Below are 25,155 nucleotides of genomic sequence, written 5' to 3' on the forward strand. Positions count from 1 at the left end.
TGGCGATGCAGAACTGAACCTAACAGTACGAGCTTTTTTTGACCACCTCAGGGTCCAAGTCTTTGGAGGAAGCTTTCCTCTCACCCGCAGCATGGCTCCCGCCGACGATGCCAACGGCGACACTCGAATCATGTCAAAGGCGACGGCAGCGCAAGCGATTGGCACGCAAGAGGTCAACAGCGTGCTGAACAAGGCAGTCGATGCCGCGCACTTGCCTGCTCCAAGCTCGACGTCGAGATTCAACGCCGAAGCTCAAGAATGGTGGAGATCGGCCATCGACACGAGAGGGTCCAAACTCAAGCAGACATGGGCGCAAACGATGTCAGAGGAAGCCATAGAGGTGCCTTCAGGATGGCCGCAGGGTGTCGTCTACATCACGCAAAACATGGTTGCAACTTCCGTAACAGACACGGTCGCGGAAAGATACGTCCTGTCCCCGGCCTCCTCATCAAACAGCGAGCCGGTCGCAGGGTCGAGTAGCCGGAAGGATCTTCCTCGAGCCACGCACAACGAAGGACGTCCAGAAACCCTCTACACGACATCAATACAGGAGCAAGTGCCTCTAGTGATCCATAGGATCGATCAGCAGACGGCCTGGTGTCCCGAATCATTCCATTCGACCAGCCGCAATCTCACCTGTCACCCTGCAGCTGGCTCCTTCGGTCTCTTTGCCGCAGCAGACATGCCATCCGACACGTTTATTCGACCGTACCTTGGCGTGCTCCACACAAAGGCCGATGCGGACTTCTACTCGACCTACGACCTGAGCCTGTGCCACGACTCAAGGCTGCACTCCCTCTCGCCTCGACCGGACACCACACCTCGTCCGGATGCCGAGCGAATCGCTGAGCAAGTCGAGAGCCTGTCAATAGACCAAGAGCCGAAAGATCCAACAGCGTTGTATCTAGACAGCCGGTACTGGGGCAACGAATCGAGGTTCGTCAACGACTACCGCGGTATCGCTCTCAAGGCCAATGTCGAATTCCGCTCCTTTGTCCAGCTTTCGGAGGATGAGGAGAGGTATCAAATGGGCCTGTTTGCCGTCCGACCCATCCGAAAGGGGCAGGAGCTGGTCATCAACTACGGTAAGAGCTTTTGGGTTCACTACGAACAGCTGGCCGAGCTCAAACGTGGCAAAACTGCAAAGGAGTCGATACAGTCTGTGCCTGATCGGGAACAGCGTCGTCCGGCAGTGGCGAATGCCTCCAGTGCTCAGGCTGCAGCAGGTGCCAAGCTGGACCCGATCCAAGCCATGCTACAGCGAAGCCGGATGCGCGTTTTCCGAACAGCACCAACCTCACGTCCACCCCACCAACCGCCATCACGCACATGATCACATCTGTCTCACACTGCACAGCCTCTCGCAATCTCTGTAACACCAATCATACTATTTACACAACCGTACAATTCAACGACGCTTCCTACTCTTATCCCCCTTACCCGTGTACGAGACATGATCGTCGTTCTTGGCCTTCTTACCAGCGACCTGGCTAAGCGGCACATACGCGTACGGGCTCTTACCGTTCCGAATAACGTCACCACCGCCGCGCTTGGCCCTGAACTCCTTGCCGATGGTCTCCTTGCCACGTCTCTTCTTGTCCGCGTGGGCTGGTCTACCACCCTGGACCTGGCGCGCGCGATCCTGGGCGTCTTCCACAGCCATCTGCTCGAGCTCCATCTCGCGCTCCGCCTCACGCGTGCGTTTGTTGTTCTTGTTAAACTTGATCGCTCCACCTCGGACCTGGGTCGTGCCGTCGACGCCACGGGCTTGGTTGATGTACGCGGTGCCGGCACCGTCCACGTCCACGGGGGCGTCGGTGGCGGGCGCAAAGGCGACGCGCTTCTTGCTGGACGGGTTTTCCTCGTCGTCAATGAGCATCCGCCCGGTGGCCTCATCCAGGGCGAACTTGCTCGCTTCTTGACCCGGTTGACGCTTCTTGTTGCGGCCATTGGTGGCGTTCGGGTTGCTGAGGGCGATACGGGCAGTGGCGCTGCGGTCAAGCAGATCCATCGGCACGTCATCGTCATCGTCCATCTCGATGTACGCTTCGTCCTGCTGCTTGGCGCGGCGGCGATCCCTTCGGCCGCCCTTTTCTTCGGCGTCGCCGCCGTTCTTGCGATTGCGGTTGCGAGCCAGGGCAGCGGCAGTACCACCCTTGCGTCCGTCCGTCTCACCGTCGTCATCAGCGTCATCGTCCGAATCGGAAATGTCCGACTCCGAACCGTAGACCACCTCCTCGAACGCATCGTTGCCGCCCTTGGTCTTGAGGATCCTCGGCGCGAGACCCGGCTCGTCGTCGTCCTCAGCCACACCAGCTTCCCGGTCAGCAGCCGCGTCGGCACGCTTGCGCTTGGCCCGCTCCTTGCGCTTGCGAATGTTGTTGATCAGCTTGCGGTTGTCCTCGTCCGTCAGCTGGTAGATGCGCTCGAAGCCGAATCGGCGCAGCAGACGTTCAAAGATGTGGCGGACCTTGACTTTGAAGTGCTGTTTGTGCTCCGTGGACCATCCAAGCAGGGCAGGGATGAGCTTGGGCAGGTGCGCGTCGATGAGCGCCGAGTTGAACTCGACAATGGCCACCTTGACGAAGCCGATAGCGGATTTGACAATCTCGCGGTTGGCAGATTGGAGGTACACCTCAATGGTGCTCAGCAGCTCATCTAGGACGGGCTGCTCGAGCGTCTCTTTGAACTCGTACACGAGTCGGGAGAGTGCAGTAATGGTGGCGCTGATCATGTGAGGCGTGGTACCGGCAAGCCCGGCGGCGACCATGGTGAGGTACTCGCCGATCGAGGCGGAGACAACGCCGGCGTCAGCCATCTCGCTGTCGTCTGCGTCCTCGTCCTCAGCGGCAGGGGCGGCAGCGGCAGCACCGTCCACGAGAGCACGGTTGATCGAACCGCCCTGCTCCATCTTGTAGCCCATCTGGACGAGCAACTCGTACGCGTTCTGACGCGTCACAGCGTTGACCTCCTTTGTGGCCAGCACCGCCTCCGGGATGATGCTGGGCAGGTGATGCAGCTCGTCGGACGGAATGTTGGGCACAAGTGTGGCGAGCAGCAGTACACGATCACGCTTGGCACCAAGTGCAACGCTGGCGGTCGACTCGCGGAGCTTCTCGAGCAGATCTCCGACGCGGTTGCCGCTCTTGCCCTCGACCAACAGGATCTGCTTGCCCGCATCGCCCTCGAGCAGTCTGCTGAGAATGCGGTAGCTCTTCTTCTGCACAGTCGAGTCGTGCGAGCGCAGCACATTGTCCTGGCAGATGAGCGTAAAGAGGTCGGCGGCCGAACCCTGCGCGCTCTTGTCGAGATGCGGGATGAGCGCCGAGAGCAGGTCGAGCATCGTATACGGAACGGGAGGTGGTGTGTTGGGCGACTCCTTCTGATTGCGCTTTTGCTTGGTGGACAGCGTGGGCAGGGCCTGCTCGAGCGTCGTCTTGACTTTGTTGTACGTGTTGAGCACGTCCTGAGGCGACATGACGCGCAAGTAGGCAGCGATGGTGTCGTAGACAAAGCCACGACCTTCACCCGGCGACTGCGAGAATACGTTGAAAAGCACGGCCAGGAGGTTGGGGGCGATCGCGGAGAGGTGAGCAATATTGGCCTTGCCGTCCGCCTGGTCGAGTCCAAAGGCGTGCTTGAGCGAGTCGGAGGGAGCACCCGAAGACACGAGCGCTTCGTTGCGGTAGACGAGCGCCTGAAGACCTCGGCAGATCGAGGGGCGCAGGTTGGGCTGCGTGTAGAGGACGTTGGTGAGCAGCTCTGCAAACTGACGTGTGAACGCAGCGACGAGGTCGCGCGGCATGGCGCAGTAGGCAGGGAACAGCGCCCAGATCTGCTCGGTGAGCGCCTCGTACATCTTTGCCTCGACGGGACGGCCATCGCTCTCGGCTTCCTGTCGCTTGTTGAAGATCTTCTCCGAGAGCGACACGAGATCGCCTGTGAAGTGGCTGAGCTCGGTGTTGTTGATCTTGGTACGGATGAGGGGAAGCAGCCACGCGCGTCCAGGCCCTTCTGCCTCGCCAAAAAGGTTGAGAGGCAGGGCTTCGAGGAGCAGACGCGGACCGCAGACCTCGACAGCCGCACCAATGACAGTGTCGGCATACTCGCGGTGCTCGAAAGTAGGCTCCTGGCGCAGCTCGGCGATGGTCTGGACGATGTGCATGGTGAGCGAGGCAGCAGCTGGGTGCGGTGGCTGCGTGTTGGGTACGTAGTGGTAACGCAATCGCGCAATGAGCGAAGCGAGCACGGAGAGGATCTCTGCACGTGAGTGCATGTACTGGAGCGAGTCCTTGCCGAGAGCATCCTCGATCGACTGAATCATGTCGAGCAGCGGAGCGGCGCCGGCCTTCTTCTTGGAGAAAGAGGCCTTGATCGAGTTGGCGACGGCTGCGTCAGGGACACAGTAGCGGAGGAGCGCGATCAAGGTGTCGCGACCAGCAGCGCGAACGGCAGGGGCGGTACGCGAAGCATCCGACTTGGCGGACATGGATATCTCAAAGACGTCGGACCAGACCTCGGGAGCCAGACGCCACGCTAGCGCGCCGTTCTCGAAACGCGAGAAGGCGGACATGGCGTGTTCGAGAGCTCGCAGGTAGGCAGGAAGGAGTTGCACGTCGGAGGTGGAAGGAACAAATGCCGGAGATCGGAGCGATTCCAAGAGGCTAGAAAGCGTCTTTTCGCCGATGCTGCTGAAAGTCGAAGTGACGTGAGACTGGATGAGAAGAGCATCTGCCTGCGCAACGCCCGACGAGATGCTGGGTCGACATGTCTTGAGGAAGGCTTCGAACACATCAAAGGCGGCCACAGTAAGGAAAGGATTTTGCAGACCTGGCAAGCGGAGGAGAGCAGCAACGAGGTCGTCCACCTGCGCAATGGGCAGAAGGTTGATCGTCTGCTTGGCAAAGCCACAGACCCAGATACCGACAGAGGCGGTGTCGCCTTGGTTTTGTCGGAGAGCGGCTGCTGCTGGTGCTTGCTTGGCCGTGCCCGACTTCTTGTCGTATTTGGCGTGCAATGCGTCCTCCTTCTTCTTGGAATGCAATGGCGCCTTCTTATTCTTCTTGTTCGACTTGTTGTCCTTGGAAGAGGAGGCCGAGACAGAGCCAGCGTCAGCGACATGGGTCAAACTCGAAATGATCCAGTCAAAAGTGAGCTTGAGGTAGGGATGGTATGGCTTAACGGAGGCGGCTGCTGTAGTGGGGAGGATGGAGGTGACGAGAAGCTGCGCCCGTCTTCGGACCTTTGGGCGAGTGTCTGCGCAGAGGTTGAGTGTCGCCGACCAACACGACCGCAATGGCCCGTCTTTTTCGAGCGTGGCTACGTCGCTTTCAAAGGCAGTATAGATGGCTTGGAGGATGGCGAGGGCCGACTTGAGTGCCGAAGCGTAATTTTCCGCAGCCGAGGCGTCGTTGACATTGAAGGTGGTTGGGTGTGGGTTGCTGAGGAGCTTGCCGAGTGCGGGCACGATCGACGCGAGCTTCGCACGGATGATGCCTGCAGAGACATGAGGCGCTACGATGGAGAGAAGATAGAAGACGTTGTTGAGAAGCGAGGGAGGCGACGAGGGCGATCTGGCGAGCTCAAGCATCGACTCGAGAGCGAGAAAGTATTCCGCAGGCGCTCGCTGGACAAAGGCATGCTTGGAGGCTCCTGCACCAGATGCGGAGGTGGAGCCGTTGGAGGAGTCCTGCTCGCCGAGGGTAGCTTCCACAGCGACGAGAAGCTGAGCCGGACCCTTTTGGTTTTCGAGCTTGGAGTTGGTGTGGTGGCGGATCTTGGAGAGGGCGCTGTGCAAGCTGTCGAGACTCGCGGCCGCTGCCGAAGCATCCATATCGAGTGATGCCATGCTGAGCCTCAAAAGCAGCTCGTAGGTGCTGCTGCGAAGCTGAGAGGATGGTGAGGCCGTCAAAAAGATGAGCTGAGGGTCGAGGATGCACTCAGCTCGTTCGTTTGGAAGAAAATGTCACGCACTCCAAAAATTTCAGACCCTTGTCTGAGAAGGCTGTCTGCATGAAGCTGTCGGCACAGGGCTGACAAAGCATTATTAATACATAGTCCTGACCGGACCGCTAAAAGCCTGTCGTCATTCTGCACGTTGAGCTTGGCTTGATGCAGCACAGACACCGTAGCAAACAACTCGAGCTTCTGTGCGACTTTCCGTGCAACTCGATTCTTCTCATCGATGCGACCCGCTGCAGTCTTGTCGATTGCTCCTTCTCTCCATTCCATCGATCGATTCTCCGCTCGCTCTTCGACATTCATATCGTCCTTCCGTTCCAGAGCCCCACTTCAGCTCCACACGACTTCACGTCTTCCGGTCCCACGCATCTCCTCGCCCGTCCAGCTTCGCACTCGCAACATGGCTACAACCGACTCTGCCAGCGCGGCCAAGGCTGCCAACTCCAATTCGTCCGCCTTCAAGAGCACAGAGCTTCCACACTTGTCCGGCGTCGAGGCTGCTAAGCGTGCTGCTGCTTACGCTGCTGTAGACAACCACGTCAAGCCTCAGCACGAGATCATCGGTATTGGCTCTGGTGAGTAACCTTCTCGTTCTCGTCTTTTTGCAACATTCTATATCGCTGACACCTTTGTGAACTTTTGAATGCTTTCGGTGCACCAGGCTCCACCGTGCCATATGTCGTCGAGCGAATCGCACAACAAGGCGAGGCGGTCAACGCCAAACGTTGGTTCGTGCCCACGGGCTTCCAATCGCGCGAGCTCATCATCCACGCCGGTCTTCGTCTCGGTGACGTCGACAGCTTCCCCAGCATCGACGTGACCATCGATGGCGCTGACGAAGTCGACAACGCGCTCAACTGCATCAAGGGTGGTGGCGCTTGTCATCTCCGCGAAAAGGTGCTCGCCGAAGCCGCCAACGAATTCGTCGTCGTCGCCGACTACCGCAAGAACGGCTCCCAACTCGGCACCAAGTGGTTGCAAGGTGTCCCCATCGAAGTCGCCCCTTTCGCCTACGCCAAGGTGCTGCAGAACCTGAAGAAGATGGGATCCGAAAAGGCAGTGCTGAGAATGGGCAAGGCAAAGGCTGGACCGGTCGTAACGGACAATGGCAACTTCTGCATCGACGCCCCCTTCCCAGAGGCACAGATGAAGGACCCCTCGGATCTGCTCATGCGCATCAAGCTGTTGACGGGTGTGCTAGAGGTCGGACTCTTCTGCAACATCTGCAAATCCGCTTACTTTGGTAACGAGGATGGCACGATTACTATCAAGACGGCAGACGGGAAGGTGCAGGAGGGCGTTAACTTTGATGTCACCAAGCCTCCCGCGACGGCATGATCTGACCCAACCCTGGACCTCCAGCAAAGCTCTGATCACTCTGTACATAGCCATCGAGCAATTCTAGCCTCACACTCAGCGTCGACAGGCGTACCTCTGCGACCGACCCTTTAGCACATGTTGAGAAGTGCTTTTCATTGAACCCTAAGACCCAGTGCTAGCTTTCTGCAAATCTTGCGACGCCGAGCCACTATCGAACATATCCACCAACAGACACCTGTCCACATCCTCCAAGTCGATCTCGGCGTTGCTGTAGTTGCCCTCGAAGGCGGTCTGGGAGATGCTGTGGAGGAAGGGGAGCAGTTCACCGACCGAGCTGATGGAGCGGAGGCGCAGGCGCAATCTTCTCTTTGATCCGACGTCGGACCTGCGTGCGTGGTGGGTCGGATGTCGGCTGTTCTTCTCGAACGTGGCGGAGAGCTGGTCGAGCAGTGTTTCCGATTGAAAGTCGTCGAGCGGATAGACGGCGTCGATGGTGTCAGTGATGAAGAGCCACTCGTTGATCTGGAAGTCCTCCGGCTGAATCAGCACGAGTAGGTCGAGCAGTTTCAGCGTGGACAAGAGCAGATTGCGACCATCGACCGTCTGCTGGATGCCCTCGGGCTCGGTGGCTACTTGATCGTACAGCCGCATCAGCTCGGTCATGAGCACAGGCCAGAAGCTCGTCAAGTTTCTCGCCGAGAATCGCACCAGCAGCACCCGCAGGCACAGATACACCTCAGCATGCAACACTTCCGACACCGACGACCGGAGCAGATCAACGAGCTTCTCCTGGATCAGCGGCAGCTGTGTGAGGAAGGTATCCTGCTCACCGGCAAAAATGGCGAACGAAAGACGACGCAAATTCAGCGCGCGGGAGAGCATCTCGAGCTCGCGATTGGCAAAGATGTTGGTCGCTGCTGCCGACGCACTGACGCGAGTGAGAAGATCCGAGATGCGCTCCTTGTCTTGGGTCATGAGCGCCAAGACGATCGGCTTCCATCGTTCAGCCGTGACGAGAGGCATGCTGAAGAAGCGCGCGTCGCCAAAGATGTCGGCGACGGTGACGCGCCATGCCTTGACGGTGCCTGGCGTGCGAGCGAGCTCCGAGATGACAGCGACGACGCTCGCATCGATCTCGAATGTGTTCGACCTCGTGCGTGCGGCAGGAGCGACAATGTAGTACACGGCATTCGAAACGATGGTCTGGATTCGATCCGCGTCCATCTGGATCTTGCGGAGTGCCGCGAGGCCGCGCGTCGCAAGGAAGTGGTTAATGGCGTCGATGACCGCATTGCTTGCGGATGCTTCTGCGTGGAAGACGTCGGCGCGCTTCTCGTCTTCGAGAGAGTGAAATTGCACGGCAAAGTCGGCGGCCTCCTTGTCCAAGTCTTCCCCCTCGCGGCCGGAACGACGAATCCACGTCGATGGATCGAACGACTTGCCAGAGATGAGGATGCACGAGTCGATGAGCTTGGCAATGTGATCTTGCAGATCGCGCTTGGTCCGTCGCTCCTCGATGGCGGTGGTCAAGCAGATCTTCTCGCCGAACGCGGTCACAAGGCGCAGCATCGGGTAGACGTGGACCTTGCGCGACATGGTGTGGGCGATGAAGTCCTTGAAAAAGTTGTTGAGGACCGGCCAGACTTGCACGGCCTCTTGCGGCTGCATCCTTGCCAGCAGAGCCTCAAAGAAGAGAAACAGGGTGGCGTTGGATACGATGGTGGCCGTACTAGAGGAAGGACTGTTCTTGCGAGCTCTGTCCACATCTGGCTTCGCGATGCGGGCGCCCAGCACGTCGCACAAGAAGGTGACGAGGATCTGCACACTGGGAGTGACCACATCGAGAATCTCAACGACGGCTCTCGTTGCGGTTTCGTCCCGAGCGTGGCCAGCTTGGACGCTTGCTTGCCAGCAGTGTATCAGCGACTCCACCGTGTCTGCAGGGCGGGCGCGGTAGATGCGCTCAAACGCGCGACGGCATCGCAGCTTGACCTTCGAGGTCATGGCATCGAGAGAGAGGGACTTTGCATCCGTGTGGGACAGCTCTGTGCTGCAAAAGGTCCACAGGCGATGCAGTGTTCGAACGGTGAGGTGAAGGTTGCGATCGCGCCCATCTAGGCTCGTGTCTGCCTTCTCGTCCCCTGTCGTGTCGGATGAAAAGACGTTGGAGACGAGTCCGAGCAGGCCCGGAGCCTCCTGCTCTTGCGATACCTTCTCGTTGCTGATGATGGGCGAGGCTGCCGTCGTAGAGCTTTCCTTCGTGCCGCTTCGAGCAGTTGATAGGTTGTGCGCCTCAACGTGGGGGCTACTCGCAGCGAGCATCCATGTCCGTTCGGCAAGATGGATGAGCAGCAGTAGGTCCGACTCGAGGAAGGAACAGGGCGTGTCCTGCGGCTGCACCACCAGCTCGGCACCAAAAGTGGGTCTGCTAGCGCCTGGCACAAAAGAGGCACCGAGTTCGAGCGTTGCTTTGGCTATCAACTCGCAGGTCGTCCTGTTGAGCGGCAGGAGCAAGGTGAGGGAGCTGCTACGGTAGAGCTGTGTTGTCGTGAGGAGGAAGTCGGACCAATGCGGGAGGACCGTTCGATTGGAGGCGGTCATCAGTCCGCGCTGGACTAGAGGCAGCAGAAGGCGGTGGGGCTGCTTTGGCGGCGGCGACGTCGTCGATGGCGGTGCTGGCTTCTGCATCACAATGACCGGAGACCCTGTGCTGACGTCGACCTCGCTGCGGCCGAGAGAGTCGCCACGTTTGTGGACGCTTTGCGACTCGGAGGTGCTTGACATGCGTCGCTGGGTCAAGTCAGGGCGATTCGAAGGGCTCGTCGTGGTGACAAGGATGGCTTGCAGAGTTGGGAGCATCCTTGTTTGGACTTCGGTGGCATTGTGTTGGACTGCCATCAGCAGAGCTTCGATCAGCAGCGACTCTAGCTCGTCAGTGCGTTTCGGGTGAGGCGGTCCTCGCTGAACGAAGCAGTGCACGAGGTCAACGGCAGCAAGCCGCGTTGTTGCTAGAGCGGTGTCGTAGCTGGACTGGAGCTGCGACGAGGGGTATGCCCGAATCCACGTGGTGCATTCGTTAAGCAGGGCATCCAAGTACGAGGAAGAGGCAGCCACCGTCTCGTTCTTGATCAGCTGCTTTGTTGCTGTGCTCTGCGAAATGGTGAGGGACACCGTAGCCAGTGCCTTTGTGAGATTGAGCCCGCCAAAGCGCACAAAGGAAGAAAGCGTTCGGAGCGCGTAGTCGACAAGGTGCTGATTGAAAGGCTCCTGCACTTGAGTGAAGGCCACGCTGATGCCATCGATGTCTTGCGTTGCGGACGCTGATCGAACGGCTCGATTGCTCACAAGCATGTGCAGCAGCGGATCAATGACTTTCGTGTACGATCTCAGGTTGGCTCGCAGCCAGACTTCTGCCTGCTGTCGTTCGTCCACCTCTTGGGATTGCAGCTTGTCAAGCACGACGAGCAGTGGGGTGCGCAGCTCATCGGTCGAGACGTCCTCGGACAAGCGCCAGAAGGTGCCGAAAGCGGTGAGAGCGGCCGCTTTGGCCGTGCCAGTACCGCGACTGAGCTGCTGAGTAACGGCGGTCTCGAGACGAGATCGTTGCGTGACTTTATACGTAGCCCACAAAAGTTCGACGGCGCGCACGTGGTAGGGAGACATCGAAGGCGCCAGATAACGCATGAGCGAGACAACGATGCGGTCGAGGATGTGCGGCGGATCGAGCTGGATCGGCCTTTCGAGCGCGCGACATATGCGGCACGAGATGAGCACTTCGACGATGCGCTCGACCTCTGCGAAGGTGTTGACGTGGTCCAGGTACGGTAGGAGGGATGCTGCCCAGGATGTAGCGTCCCACGGCAACTTTGAGGTGGACGCTGGTTCGGTTCCGGCGGGCGCGGTAGTGACGAGAGCGATCTCTTCGGCAGCTTCAGAGCCGTCGACCACGCGCATGAGGTCGGCGAAAACATCGAGCGCGCGAACAAAGGCTTCTGTGCCTGTCGAAGCGTCTTTGGCCCGTCGACCGCTCTCGAGGCATACGGCTCCCAGGAGCTCGACGAGTGACGTGGCGGGTCCGCTGTCCTGAAAGCTCGGAAAGTTGCGAGCTGCTTGTTGGCTGTCCGTCTCGCTAGAAGCATAGAAGGTACGCGCTCGCTGTACGAAGTCTTGCGCGCTGGAAGCAGGTGCGGTCTCGGATTCAGAGGCAGTGGATGCGATGCGGACGAATACACGGGACGGCATCACGGTCACGAGCAACTTGAGCAGCTCGAGCGCGTCGAGCGCTCTCAACGCTGCCGCATCGTCCTGAGCCTGGCTTTGCTGCAGCTGCTGGAGCAGAAGCTGGCAGACAGCAGCAAAGAGGAGCGGGACGTGGATCTGCTTTGTCTCTTCGTCGTGAATGTGAAAGGCTTTCAAGACAAAGCAGAGGAGTGCCAGCGGCGACTGCGCCTCGGTCGGCCTCGACATAGTCACTGCGGCTGTGGAGACCATGGCCTCTGTCGACGCCGACGATGCTGCGTCTGGCTGGAATTGACGAAGGATCGCCTCGAGAAAGCGACCGTATAGCAGGAAGGGATCGACAATCTCGAATAGCATCTTGGCCGTGGTCATGAGCTCCTCTTCCTGACCTCTTGCCACGGCCAGGCTGATGGCGTGGAATGCATCGAGAGCAAGCACACCCGTGAGCGACTGGCCGATTTCCCATTTGTCGAGCAGCGAGACGAAGATGCGGTACGGCTTTTGGCGATCCGCTGCGTTCGAAGTGTTCTTCTCGAAATCCTGCTTGAGACCAGCGTGAAGCAAGTCGAGGCCATGTTGACGCAGGAAAGAGATTTGACTCTCGGGTGATTCGTCGGAGCCAAGGAGCCATGTATAGAGGCGACGGTTGAGACTGAGGTCCTTGCGCAGGACGACGTTGAGTGCGGAGCGAAGGAGAATGATCTGGTCTGGACGCTTGATAAAGGACTTGAACATGGGCTTGTCGATTTGTACGTAGGTGACGAGAATCTCGAGAGCATTTCGACGCACCAAGAGCACGTCGTCGTCGAGCGCATGCGCCAGGCCGCGTACCAGCAGACCCAGGTCTTTGCCAACGAGCGCAGTAGGATCCTTGGCGTCTTGAACTGGCGGCATTCTGCGTGTGAGGTAGTTGAGAGCGGCGAGACGGACGGAAGGGGTGGTGATGAGGGTGAGCCACAGGTTCTGCAGGAAAAACGGCAGAGTGACGGCCTCCGAGACGCCATCGAGGAGGCGCAATGTTCGCTCGTAGTATTCGCTCGTCTCTTCCTCCAGTCCGGGCAACAAAGCCATCTGAAGCGCCTTTGTGAGTGGATGAAGGTCCTCTTGCAGTGGCAGATAGTAAGACTCGTAGATAGTGATGAGCGTGGGTTTGACCGAGGTGGACGCGTACTGGAAGAAGGGCAAGAGGCCGCTGGTCCAGACGTGCAGGTCTCTGCGTAGACCGTCGGGCCCGATCACGCCCAAGATGTGAAGATAGACATCGAGGGCACGCTGATGGACACCGGAGGGAAGCGCTGGATTGAGACACTGAGCTAGTCGTTTGGCTACGATGAGTTTGCGTGGGATGGCGTTGTAGTTGGGATATGCCTGCATCGCCTTGTGAAGCCGCGCGAGAAAGGAGATAAAGTCGGCCCATTCGCTGACATTGTCAAAGGAAGCGAGGACCGTCTCGATGATCTTGATGTACTTTTTGAACTTGACATCCGAGTAGAGCGCGCGTTCTGTCTGTATCGCCCACTCCTTCTCGGCACGCTTGGCGGCGCTCGTCTTCCATAACTGGCTCGACTCGATGATGCTGGTTCTTGGCCGAGCCTTTGTTGGTATTGTAGCGGCGGGTCCGGAAGGTTGAATGGCAGGAAGCACGGATTTGGGCCTGTCATTGTGCGTGCTACTCCGAGAGGAGGAGGCTGCATGCGGCTGGGAAGAGGCTGAGCTCAAGTCGACTTGGACTTCGGCGGAGGATGGCTTGAGCGTAGGTGGTTGGGCGAAGCGGGACGGCAAGGAGCTGAGAGAAGTGCTGCTGCTAGCCTTCCTCGGCGCGCGCAGTGAGCCACCCTCGTTACTGGACGTGCGCTCTAGTGGGCTGGACATGTTGGCCAGGTCAGCATTGTGCTGCGGGTGATGGTGGAAAGGCATCAGTCGTGAAGTGTTGGACTTCACGCTAAAGTTGGCTCGAGACCACGTGTCGTCAGGGTCTAACAAAGCTCAGCCAGCCGAAAAACCCCACGCTCGGCCTTTCCGCGGTGACCACCACAGTGACAGCGTGATGGCTCTCATCCACTCTCGTCCATCACATTCCTATCACAGCCATCAACACACGTCGCCGACCACATCGAGCGGCATGGCGGACAACGCACAGGCGCAGAATAGCGCTTCTGCTGCTTCTTCTGCCGAAGCTTACCTCTCGAGACCAGCTACAGCCGCGAATACGTCTGCAGCTTTCATTGCCCCGACCTCGAAGAGCAACAGCAAACACGAGACTCGACTCTACGTCGGTAACCTGCACACGACCGTAGACGAATACACTCTGATCCAGACGTTCAGCAAGTTTGGCAAGATCTCGAAGCTGGACTTTCTCTTTCACAAGAGCGGACCGCAGCGAGGGCAACCACGCGGATACGCCTTCGTCGAGTATGCATCTCCGCAGGAAGCAATGCAAGCCGTGGTTGGAGCGCACGACAAGACGCTGAGAGGCAGGAGGATATCGGTCACCTTTGCGAGTAAGAGCACGGAAGGTACTGGGGATGCTGGCGGAGTGGGTCCACATCGACGCGATCGCAGAGCAGGTGAGACGGAGGCGGTAAAGACGACACAGCTAAGCTTGGCGAAGAACGCGAAACAGCCGCAGGGGTACGTAGTCGCATGTATTAACGGGACATGCCTATTCGGTGTATACTGACACGCTCCTTGATATGACCTTGACAGTACGAACGCCAAGATCGCTGCCATGGAGGCCAAGCTGGCCAAGTTGCGGCAGGTCAAGACGCCTCCGGCTTCCGCTTCATCGTCAGCTCCGACTCAAGCACGCTCTGGCCTCGCATCGCTGCCCGCGAAACCAACATTCAGGTCGCCGGACACTCCACAGAGACCGGCAACACAGGCGCGGCAACATCAACGCTAAGACATTCTGTGATTTCTGCTCACATTCTAGCACTGCGTGACCTCAATGATACCCATTCTTGCAGCCAGGCTCGCGTGTATCGCATGGCCAACAAGCCGATGGCAGACAGTGCGACACTTGACCAGATTCGATTGCGTTGAGCTTCGAGGGCAACTGGGCGCTCGTGAGAGATCAGCACGCGGGAAGAAAGGGGAAGGGAACAGGGAGAAGGGTCGAGGAAAAATGTCCCAGAACAGTTTGGCTCCATCGTCCCATCTGGTACACGAAACGACGGATTCCTATAGCGTTCTGAGATATCACAATGTTCTCGTCCACCACGGCTCTGCAATCCGTAGAAAGCAAAGCCCTGGCACCCGAATGACCTCGCCAGGCACCTTGTTTTACCAAGGCAGTCGCGAGTGGGTGTGGCTGGCAGCTGTAGCAATCGCGAAGCGGTGCATGAAAGCGCGAAGAAGAGTCAGCGATGCCGTTGCGATGAGCCGACGGGGTCAAAGCTATGGGTCAGGTACGTACACTTGTTTTTGATCGAAGAGAAGAAGAGAGTTGAATCTCGAGCGTCTGGCTTACTTATACTTCTCAACCAACTTTTTCATCCTTCTCAGACGTGGACGCTCGAAAATTGTGCTGCGGGCTGCCGCGTTTCTTCCAATCAAGACCCTTGACTGCAGCTGAGTCTATCGCGCGATAAGAATTTCAGCTGGTGAGAAGAAAAGGAAAATCGCCTTCCGCGTGACATGATCCAGCTCTCCTGAACATCATCATCACTTCCGCACTCACATCGATTCTAACGCTCCAGCACACAGCCAATTTGCTATACATCGCACAAGATGACGGCAAGTCTCACAGCTTCTTGCTCGAGATCCGTCTCGGCGGCGCTCAACCTCTCCTCGCTCTCGGCCGCCCTCCCATCGACCTCGTACGGCCTCTCGCATCTTCAAAGTCTTGGTCAAATCCAACACCAGCAGCGTTCCGGCTTTGCAACCTCGTCCATCCTCTCTGAATCGCGCAAGAAGCGCACCGCTCGCTTGAAACGCAAGACCAATCTCGAGCAGCGCTTCCTCAAAGTACGAATGCTCGAATCGTCCAAGCCCGACGTCGTGCTCGGTCACCAGACCACCCCAACAGGCAGCAAAGTGTGGGAGGACAGCGAGCTGGCCAAGATCGTGCTCAACAAGGAAGCCGTTTGGGGTGTCAAGGAGGACCGTCGGGGCAATCTTGTGTCAATTTCTGCGCAGGAGCAGGCGGCGGCGGCGACCAATGCCTTCGATACAGCAGCAGCCAAGGAGGCGACCAAAAATGGCGGGCCGCTTCGACTCAACTTTGGTCTCGATGGAAAGGACAGGCAGCTGCTCTTCCAGGATCTGCCACAGGTGATGGTCAAGGATCGCATTCTGGATTCGTGGAATTTGGGATCGCTCATTCGCGGCACCGCAACCCAGGCCGACGTATCCGCGTTCGAGGACGAGTACTCCAAGGTGCAATCGGAGGAATCGACCAACAAAGAGGGTCTCGCTAGGATCCTCGATCTCAGGAACGCAAGCGGAAAAGGCATTCAGGTGGAGAACATCCGTCGCATCATTGCGCACTTTGGTGGTCGCACCCAGGACACGGGCTCGCCCGAGGTCCAGGCCGCCGTCCTGACCTACCGCATCCGAAATCTGCACGAGCATCTCGCTGCCAACCGCCACGACAACTCCAACCGAAGATCCATGTCCCTCCTCACACACCAGAGGGCCAAAATTCTCAAGTACCTCAAGAGGAAGAGCCCGCAGAGGTATCACACCATCTTGCCCAGGATCGGCATCGAGGCGAGAGCAGTCGAGGGAGAGATCGTCGTTCCGGGCAAGCCAAAGATTGCTCGTGCCTAGACTTTCACTTGCGTTTATCCTCTTGGTCAATCGATTTGCATTCAGCGCTGAGGTCAATTGACATGAAGTACAGACTGACGACGAAGTTCTTGAGCCGAAGCGACCTGTGCTCTTTTCGCTTCTCGTTCGCGCGTGGTCTGCTCGCCCTCCATACCGATCCTGCTGGACCGTGTTAGAACGAGTTTCGGAATCACCGGTGGTGCCGGCTCCTGTGCTGACTTCTGCACCTCCTCGACACTCACCGATCCCGGTTCCGGCTCCAGTAGCTGTTCCAACAAGAAAGTGAAATCCAATCCAACATCCCTTAGCTGTCCGGCCAATCTCAGACTGATCTCCTTCATCTCCCTCACCATCTCCCCCCTCGTCTCGTCCTCACTCCCATACACCTGGCGTCGGAACAACACGCCGTACTCCTCCACCCTCTCCCACGCCCACTGAACAAACCCACTTGCCATCCTCCCATCCTTAAACGCAGCCATGTACCACTCGCTCGTATTCTTCACCAATGTAAAGTGGACCATGGCCAGCTCGCTCACGTACACCCCTGGATCGCCTTCAAATTTGATCTGCCTCGTGCGTCGTTTCAACAGCTCGGTCCGCGCGTCGAGGAAGAGCTGACGTGCCTTTTCGCCCTGATCTAGCCGAAGGAGGAAGGACGCATTGCGCAGCACCGCCGACTTTTTGAGGTGCGGTTTGGAAAAGTCGCCTGAGATGGCGGCGACGAGCTCTGCGGTGCGCAGGGCGAGCTTGGCCGACAGGTCGAGAGAGGAGGCGTCCGTGGCGGTGTACGTGGAGAGCACACCGCGACCCTTTTCGATGAGCGAGACGGCTTGGTCCCAGTCCCGATGAGCGATGCAGACCGAGAGCTCGTCGGCAAAGTCGTTGTTCCAGCGGCCGGGGTCTTTGCGTTCCGAAGCAGCGGAAGCAGCTGCAGCTGCCATGACAGACGAACTGCTAGTTGGGTCGCTGTCCTCGCCAATCGGCGTTAGGAGTCCACCGTCGGTGCGGCCCGAGGTGGAGCCGAGTCGTAAAGCGTCAAATGGATGCTGTGCGATCGGGGGCGAGGAGAGCAGGGTCGATTCGCGCTTGCGTGCGGTGGCGACGGCACCGTACTCGGACTCGTTGCGACGCTTCTTGGCGAGCTCCTCGGCGACACGACGAAAGGCGTTGAGCAGCGCGCGCTTGTCTTGGGCGCGATCGGTGCGGTAGACGTAGGTCTCGCGGGCCCGCTTGATTTTGAGCGCGTTGGTGAGATCGCCTCCGTCTTTGAGGTCGATGACGACGATCTCGGCGAGACTGAAGCAGCGCTCGGCAACGAGACGCACCTTGCTGCTCATCTGACGTTTTCGCCGTGTGGCGATGAGGAGCAGGTCATCCAGCAGAAAGAGAGCGACGCTTTGTTGGGGTTTGTAAGTGGCCGCATTGAGCTCGGTGAAGCTGCTCGCTTCGGCGATGAGGTGTCGTCCGGGAACATAGGGCAAGAACTTTTGCGACCCCTCGATGCCCTCCCACAGCGAGGTGATTTGGGCTCGGTAGATGGACTGCAGATCGAGCGTGCTGTTGCGATTGGCTTTGCCGGACGCCTTTGCGCGCGAGAACGAGTCGGAGAAGGAGGCAGTGCTGGACGAGTCGTCGAGCTCGAGCGCTTGGGGCAGCTGCTTCCACTCGGACAGCAGCTCTTTGAGTTCGAGCATGTCGTTTTCGAGCGTCGCAATCTCTTTGCTGATGGTGATGAATTCCGAGTAGTGGGTAAAGACCTGGCGTTTGATGTCGTCGTTGGCAGCCTGCTTGGCCGTAGCAAGGGACGCTTTGAAAGTGCGCAGGCTCGACTCGGTCTGCTGCGAGAGCTTGGCGCGGAGGTAGGCTTGTGGGTCAAAGTCGGACTGGCTGAGAAGCTGTGTGTCGACGTTGGGATCGCTGTCGAAGGTGTCGATGCGGGAACGTTGGGTGTCGGACGACTTGCGGATGGCGTTGAGCTCATTGTCGTCGGGATCGTAGGCGGCGTCGCTGGCCGACTCGCCGATAGCTGGCAGGTACGGGTCGTCGATGAGGTGATGCGGTCGATCGTCAATGTGGATCTCTGGCATAGGTGGGAGAGCGGGAACGGCAGGGATGGCGCTGAAGCCACCAGGACCGAGCTGCGTGGGTTCGGCATATCGCATGGAGAGACGATTTTTGAGGGTGCTGCCGACTTGAGAGGCCTTCTTTTTGGACTTTTTGAGGACATTGGTGCTGCTGGAGGAGGAGCCATCTTGACGGGCTTGGCGCAGGGAGCTCTGTCGTTGTGAGGACGATGGGTTGTAGGGATATGCTGTGGAGGAAGAAGACGAAGAGGCAGCCGCTGCTGACGATGATGGCAGAGGAGGGATGACGGGCTGTTGACCGTCCTGGGCGTAAAGCGTCATAGGACGCGTACGCAGCGACCTCGACATGGCGAATGGAGGTTGGTCGCTGCTGTCGCTAGGACAGAGCGAGAGGGAGGGACGACTTGGACAGTGATGAGAGAGAGAGGAAAGGAAAGGGAGGAGCGAGCAGAGGTGTTGCTCTCTCCGCACTTGGCAAGCGTGCACGGACTGAGCCGCCGACCAAATTCCAAGCTGTTAGGGCCTGTTGGCTGACAATCATCAACTTTTACCCCCTGAGCACGTTCGGTCTCTGCTTTGTCCATCTGTCACATCTCGGCAAAATGAAAGAAAGGGTCTTTTTGCCAGTCACAGTCACTTATTTTTAGGCTGCTCAAGTCGGCCCGAACCTTTCATGCTTCGAAACATCATCATCCTCGGCGGTCGCTTCGTCATTGCTGCTCGAGATACCGCCCTACTCACCGGGACCGACATCGCCTTCGGTCCGAACCGAACGACAGCGCTTATCTGCGCATGATTCTTGGCATCTTCACAACCGCAGCCGCCCTCTGAAACGCGGACCGCTCTTGGCGCTTGCTCGTCCCACCTTGGCATCATTTCATATCACAGACTCGATCGTCGACATCGACATGACATTTCTCGTCGCTCCATTTGCTCGAAGCTGAGCCATCGCTCCAACTTGCCTTGACCACAGCGAACTCGCGCCGCTGAAGCCATTCCATCGCCATGAAGTTTGCTCGCTACCTCGACGAAAACACGGTCCCCGAATGGCGAAAGGTCTACATCGAGTACCGTGGCCTCAAAAAGCTCATCAAGCGCGTCGCAGAACACAGAGAAGCGCGACTCCGTCTCGAGGCTGAGCAGAATCTCGCTGGCCATCAGTCGAGCTCGACCGCGGTCGCTCCTGCCACTCCATCAGGCTCAGCCGATCCGTTCCTTCGTCGACGGAATCCGGCCGCCAACCACCTCGACCATGAAGCGCAGACTACGCTCGCTTCCAGTGCCGGCTACACACAGCGCAATGACTATGGCGGGACACGAACACCTGCTGCACCTCAACCATCCATACCGCCCGTGAGCCTTCAAGGCACAGGTCTCCGCCTCTCCTCCGAAAGCCCGTCCTATGATGGCTCCATCTCGCAATATAGGTCGAACGGGCTCGAGCGGCATCCAGACTCGGATCTAGAAGCTCAAACCGCGGATCGGCCATCCACACAAGCAGACGAGACTTCCCGTCAGCACCGCACCGATCCTTCGCTAGACGCCAAAGCCAGCATCGACTCCGCTGCCTCTTCCAAGCAGGACACCACGGATGCTCGTCCACCCGGCACCAGCACCGTACGATACACGGACGACGCTGAACCACCAACACGCTCTACTGGACCACGACCTCAAGCGGACCGCAAAGCTAACAGCTCCTTCGGCTCCAGTCGACAACGCCTCCTCGCTCGCTCCGCTTCCTCAGGAAACGCCTCGAATCGCTCTCTCAAAGATGAAGCGCCGCAATCCCTCCAACAACTCATCGTGGCCCACTTTGACGACCAGGAGGCCAAATTCTTCTCCGTTTGCGACGCCGAGCTTGAACGCATCGTCAAATTTTACGAGGTACAGGAGCATCAGGCGGCGACCAAGTATGCGCAGCTAGCGCGCCAGCTGAAGGAGCTTGCCGAGCATCGACGCGAGTACCGCGCCAAGTACAACATCAGCGATCAGGATCGCACGGGGGCGGGATCGCGGCGGCATCGCATGTCGCAACTTTTGTCAAATCTGCCTGGGTCCAAGATGATGATGGCCGACGAGGTGGCATCACGGGTGAAATCGATACCTGCACTGTCGACGCTCAAGTCGCGCGAACCGACGTCCGGTGGTCAGCCGTCGTTGACAGCGCCACGCTTCTCGACCGAGCTGAACTCGAAGCAACGCGGGGACAGCAGCGACGACGACGCGGGCGATCGACGTCGAGCAGTCGCCCTCGCGCAGATGCAAGCCTCTGTCCGAGGCTGGGACGATGACACCGATCGCGCCATCCGCGAAGCCAACAAAGCCGCCGCCATGAGCCACGACCCCGAAGCCTACGCCGCAGCCCGCAAGAAACTCAAAGCCGCCGTGCTGGACTACTATAAGTTCCTCGACACGCTCACCAACTACAAGATCCTCAACCGTACGGGGTTTGCCAAAGTCATGAAGAAGTTTTCCAAGACCGTCGGCGTGCCGTGCACCGATCTGTACTACAAGGACCGGGTCGCGCCTACGCAGCTGGTCACCTCGGATCGGATCGAGAAGCTGCGCAAGGCGACGGAGGATATCTACACCGCGTATTTCGAGCATGGCAATCGGAAGCAGGCGTTGAATCGGCTGAGGGCGCGGGAGGATCACACGACGCACCACTACAGTGTGTTTCGTAGTGGATTCTACCTGGGCATATCGCTGTGTGCGATCGTCGCAGGGTTGATCGAGGCGATGAAGCCAAGCAAGCAGGCGACGATCCCGCAATGGGCAGCATTGTTGCGGGTCTACGGCGCCGAATTCATCCCTACCCTCTTCGCTCTGCTCTTCGGCCTCAACCTCGCTTGGTGGCACGCGCTTCGCATCAACACCGTCTTCATCTTTGAATGGGACGTCCGAACCACCATGGACCACCGCCAGTTCTTCGAGATCCCGGCGTTGCTCATGCTGTTCCTCTCGTGCTGCTTCTGGGTGTCCTTCGTCAACCCCTTCCCTTCGGCGATTGCGCCGACGACCTGGCCCACTGTGTGGCTGGTCATCACCGCTTTGCTTCTACTCAATCCGTTGCCGATTCTGCTCCCCGCCAGTCGATGGTGGTTCCTCAAGAGTCTGCTACGCGTCTTCACCGCCGGATGGAAACGCGTTGAATTCCGCGACTTCTTCCTCGGTGACGAGCTCAATTCCATCGCCTGGACCATCTCCAACTTCTGGTACCTCGGTTGCGAATACCATCACAACTGGGCCCATCCGGATCGCTGTTCGCCCAACGACACGTATTGGACGGCTGTGCTGCTTTCCGTCCCTGCCTGGTTGCGTTTGGGCCAGTGCATCCGGCGTTGGGTGGACAGCGACTACCGGACGCACCTGCATCTCGTCAATGCCGGCAAGTACGGTAGTGCGGTGCTCAACAACTTTTTCTATCTTCACTATCGACGGGGTGGCTCGCGACCAGGAACGGATCTCGCACTTTGGGTTCTTTTTGCGACGATCTATTCCGTCTGGCACATCGGATGGGATCTGTTGATGGATTGGTCAGTACTCAAACCGCGGGCGAGGTACTTCCTGCTCCGAAACGAAATCTCCTTCCCCCAGAGCGTATACTACCTCTTCATGGTGTTCGATGTCATCGGCCGCTCAGTTTGGGTCATCTACCTGATTCCGGGGAGAGCAAGTGTGACGCTGCGCTCGTTCCTCGCCGCTTTGGTCGAAATGGGCAGAAGGGTCTGCTGGAACAACCTTCGAGTGGAAAACGAACAGATCGGCAACACGGATTCGTTCAAGATCATGCGCGATCTCCCCCTTCCCTATCGTCAAAAGTTGCTCGAGGATGCAGGGGAGTTGGAGAATGGGGCGATGCACAAGACGGGCATTTTTGCCAGTGTCAAGCTGGCGGGGTTGAGGAAGAAGTGTTCGCCGACGAGCGGGATGCATCCGCACGCGAGCGAGGAGGGGGTTCGTACACCGGACGCTAGCCAGGGTGGAGGCACACGCAGGGCTTCGCTGATTAATGGGTTGAGGCAGAAGTTAGTCCCCGATCCAACGGGCGAGCATTACGGGAAACAGCTCGACGAGAGGGCGGCGACCAAGGGGCAAAGTGGAAGGGACTATACTCCGAGACGACAGGAGAGCATGCCTGGATATGTGGATGTGGATAGCGACGAGGAGGAGGCGACGACGGAACCGGATGCGAGCGAGAGCAACGATGATGCGGATCAGCAGGAGACGAGGTTGCCGCAGTCGCCACCAAGAGCCATGGCGAGGGATGGGAGAGGGGCGAGCGTCGCAGAGACGAGAACGGATGTTGGGCGAGACGCCACGGCTTAAGCGATGTTACAGTAGACACGATGCCCTGTGAACAAGAGACGTGTGACGCTGCGTAGAGGGAGGATGATGGTGTGAGTCTGAGGACGATCGGGGATGACCGCGATCCGATCCGCTTCGATGGGACGATCCGAGCTCGAAGGCAAACCTACGCATGGGCTAGCACAGGTCTCGCGGCGAAGCTAGCTCAGCAGCACGAGCTAGCGGCCACCCGTGCCGTCAACACATGTCTCTTGCAGCGCCCGCTGGTGACTTCAGGCTAGCGCATGAGAGGCGGGGAGCCTTGGGCACGATCCAAGCGAGAGCCCAGCAATTCGGTGCGTTGCTCTGTAGGCTAACGGGATGCGGCTGGTTTCGCTTGGGGGCATCCGAAGACGCCCAAGGGGGAAAAAGGATCAGGTGTTGGCGCGCATGAAAGAATGTCGCTGCGGCATGAGCATAATCGTTCGATAAGAGTCCATATCGTTGGCACGGTGGGGGTGGATATCGATGCAGTATGACAACAAGGCGCGAGCTCATTACCCCGCACGCCATCAAGTGTGACACAAGTGGCAACGTGATCAGCCAAGGTTGGGTTAGGCGATCACGAGTTGGTATCGGCAAGGAGAGGGAACAGTGGCGAGACTTGAGTTTGGCGAGACAGGCAGAGTAGTGAGTATCGCATGTGAGCCGCAAGCCGAGGGCTAAGCGCCGTTGTAGGCCTGTTGGCAGCCGGAACGGCTGAGAGAGCAGTCTCGCTTACAATGGTATGGCTCGGCAGTTTGCTAGGCGACAGAACAGGGGGTTGCAACCACTGAGGTCGCTAGCAAAGGCCGCAGAGTTTCCACTACTTTGGGTTGGCCGGCTTCGTGTCTCTCTATCTTATCACTCGTCATCATCGCGGTTGAGACTGGAAATGCCATCGAGACCGGATGTGAGATCTGGCGCAAATGCCGACGCTGCCAAGGCTTGTCGGGGCTGCGGATGGGATCGAGGGAGAGAGTAAGGCCTGGACGGGAGTCTCGCCTAGAGTCGCCCCTGTGTGGGGCAAAGGTCGAGCTCCTGTCTCGAGGCTGATCTAAGCGAGCCTTGTTCGCCCTATTTCTGCCTATGCGAGACCTGCGTTTGGTCATGCCTTGCAGAGCCGCGCTTCACCTTTGCAGGTGCTTGCATCATTGATGCACTCACAAGCTTCACGGAGTCGGACAGGTTCCGATGCGGTGGGTGGGTCGTGCCAAAACCGAGCATCCATCGGCAACCAACGCCGAACCTCTTATCGCAATGTTCCCACGCCCAGAAACGGTTGCAACACAGGTACACTCAGCCGGCTTCTATTGCGGCGACAGGGTGCCGAGCGGGGCGGTGCTGCTCGGCCGACTCCGATACGCAGCCCAAAACGTGGCCACCTACGTCAAACGCTGCGTCCGCTGCTACGGGACGCTGCGCGAATCAATGGTACCACTGGCTTTGGTGGTAATTCGACGATCGCGCACTGTACCTTTCCCATTGTTCTCGTTGAAACGTATCGAGGGTAAGGCGGCGTCGCAGCCACAGATCAGCCAGAGCATAAGCCGACCTTCCGATCCAAGAGGAGCTTGAACCGATGAGACATGCCGTGCGACGCCAATTTCCAAAAAGACGACAGCAGCAGAGCCGGGGCGAATTTCGATATTGAGTGCGAAAAGAGTGTGCAGCTGATGCGGCTCGCTTTTCGCTTCTGCAATGCGCAGATCCCATGCTGACAGCGGATGCGGAGCGAGCGAGGCATTTTTATCCTCCCAATTTCTGAGTCCGCCGGTGGGTTTTGAGGCTTGAAGCACGGTCTTGGGTGGGAACAATTGGGGGGAAGATGGGAAAAATTTCTTTATCCGCTTGCGGACGCGTTGGCTCGCCCCCCTTTCCTGGCATTTCGAATTTCTGCCTGTCGCTAGCCTAGCCTGGATGACGCTGCAGAAGACAGAGACAGAGGCTCGACTTTGGTACTCACTCACCAGACCTGCCTGGACCCTGGCCTAAACCGGCAAATTGGATCGACTTGTTGAAAAAGCGCAGGTGCAGAGCCTGTCTGTTGGAAATCGCAGTTGGCCCAACGTCATCGAACCTGTCTGTACCTGCACGAGCGAGACGTTTCTCCCTCAAAAACAATCTGGAAGCCGTCTCATGAAGCAAACAGTTCAAGACCATTGTACCTAGCCTCGGTGCAATCTCGGACCGCCTCCTTTGCGTTCTCTTGGTCGAAAATGGTTCTCTAGACAGAGACAGGGAGTTTCGATTGAAGGGCTTGCATCGCGAGGGTCAAGCAGGATCACCGGCAATGACGCCAGGACGGAAGGCTCGCTGGAGGCTCTGAAACGGTGGAGGCACGCAGACGGCACCGAGCAAGCCACACCTACACCTGCGTACCACCATGCTTGCAGCCGGCGCTGTCCTGGGGATGGCATGGTTGCCGCTGGCAAAGACCCCCCCCCCCCCCCCC

At 58.4% G+C, this 25,155-nt stretch overlaps 8 protein-coding genes across 8 annotated transcripts; 5 read left to right on the forward strand and 3 right to left on the reverse strand.

Moving 5' to 3' along the window:
- Window positions 1-91: 91 nt before the first annotated feature.
- On the forward strand, window positions 92-1,333 carry PSEUBRA_001399 (SET domain protein; the record flags this gene model as incomplete). Its single annotated transcript, XM_059464583.1, has 1 exon — window positions 92-1,333. The coding sequence occupies one exon, from the start codon at window positions 92-94 to the stop codon at window positions 1,331-1,333; it is 1,242 nt and encodes a 413-aa protein (XP_059321151.1).
- A 75-nt stretch (window positions 1,334-1,408) lies between these two features.
- PSEUBRA_001400 (uncharacterized protein) lies at window positions 1,409-5,848 on the reverse strand (the record flags this gene model as incomplete). Its single annotated transcript, XM_016434669.1, has 1 exon — window positions 1,409-5,848. One exon carries the CDS (start codon window positions 5,846-5,848, stop codon window positions 1,409-1,411), a length of 4,440 nt encoding a protein of 1,479 aa, XP_016294053.1.
- Window positions 5,849-6,361: 513 nt separating this feature from the next.
- On the forward strand, window positions 6,362-7,299 carry PSEUBRA_001401 (Ribose 5-phosphate isomerase, type A; the record flags this gene model as incomplete). The annotated part of the gene is made up of 2 exons (XM_016434662.1): window positions 6,362-6,536; window positions 6,623-7,299. The coding sequence occupies 2 exons, from the start codon at window positions 6,362-6,364 to the stop codon at window positions 7,297-7,299; spliced, it is 852 nt and encodes a 283-aa protein (XP_016294054.1).
- Window positions 7,300-7,443: 144 nt separating this feature from the next.
- On the reverse strand, window positions 7,444-13,392 carry PSEUBRA_001402 (Dopey, N-terminal; the record flags this gene model as incomplete). The annotated part of the gene is made up of 1 exon (XM_016434671.1): window positions 7,444-13,392. One exon carries the CDS (start codon window positions 13,390-13,392, stop codon window positions 7,444-7,446), a length of 5,949 nt encoding a protein of 1,982 aa, XP_016294055.1.
- A 250-nt stretch (window positions 13,393-13,642) lies between these two features.
- PSEUBRA_001403 (RNA recognition motif domain protein) lies at window positions 13,643-14,422 on the forward strand (the record flags this gene model as incomplete). The annotated part of the gene is made up of 2 exons (XM_059464584.1): window positions 13,643-14,151; window positions 14,227-14,422. The coding sequence occupies 2 exons, from the start codon at window positions 13,643-13,645 to the stop codon at window positions 14,420-14,422; spliced, it is 705 nt and encodes a 234-aa protein (XP_059321152.1).
- An 827-nt stretch (window positions 14,423-15,249) lies between these two features.
- PSEUBRA_001404 (Ribosomal protein S15) lies at window positions 15,250-16,290 on the forward strand (the record flags this gene model as incomplete). Its single annotated transcript, XM_016434647.1, has 1 exon — window positions 15,250-16,290. One exon carries the CDS (start codon window positions 15,250-15,252, stop codon window positions 16,288-16,290), a length of 1,041 nt encoding a protein of 346 aa, XP_016294056.1.
- Window positions 16,291-16,343: 53 nt separating this feature from the next.
- PSEUBRA_001405 (Cullin repeat-like-containing domain protein) lies at window positions 16,344-18,722 on the reverse strand (the record flags this gene model as incomplete). The annotated part of the gene is made up of 1 exon (XM_016434670.1): window positions 16,344-18,722. The coding sequence occupies one exon, from the start codon at window positions 18,720-18,722 to the stop codon at window positions 16,344-16,346; it is 2,379 nt and encodes a 792-aa protein (XP_016294057.1).
- A 657-nt stretch (window positions 18,723-19,379) lies between these two features.
- On the forward strand, window positions 19,380-22,703 carry PSEUBRA_001406 (EXS, C-terminal; the record flags this gene model as incomplete). Its single annotated transcript, XM_016434653.1, has 1 exon — window positions 19,380-22,703. The coding sequence occupies one exon, from the start codon at window positions 19,380-19,382 to the stop codon at window positions 22,701-22,703; it is 3,324 nt and encodes a 1,107-aa protein (XP_016294058.1).
- Between the last annotated feature and the right edge of the window lie 2,452 nt (window positions 22,704-25,155).

Source organism: Kalmanozyma brasiliensis (genome assembly GCF_000497045.1).
Source record: "Kalmanozyma brasiliensis GHG001 unplaced genomic scaffold PSEUBRA_SCAF13, whole genome shotgun sequence".
Classification (NCBI taxonomy): Eukaryota; Fungi; Basidiomycota; class Ustilaginomycetes; order Ustilaginales; genus Kalmanozyma; species Kalmanozyma brasiliensis.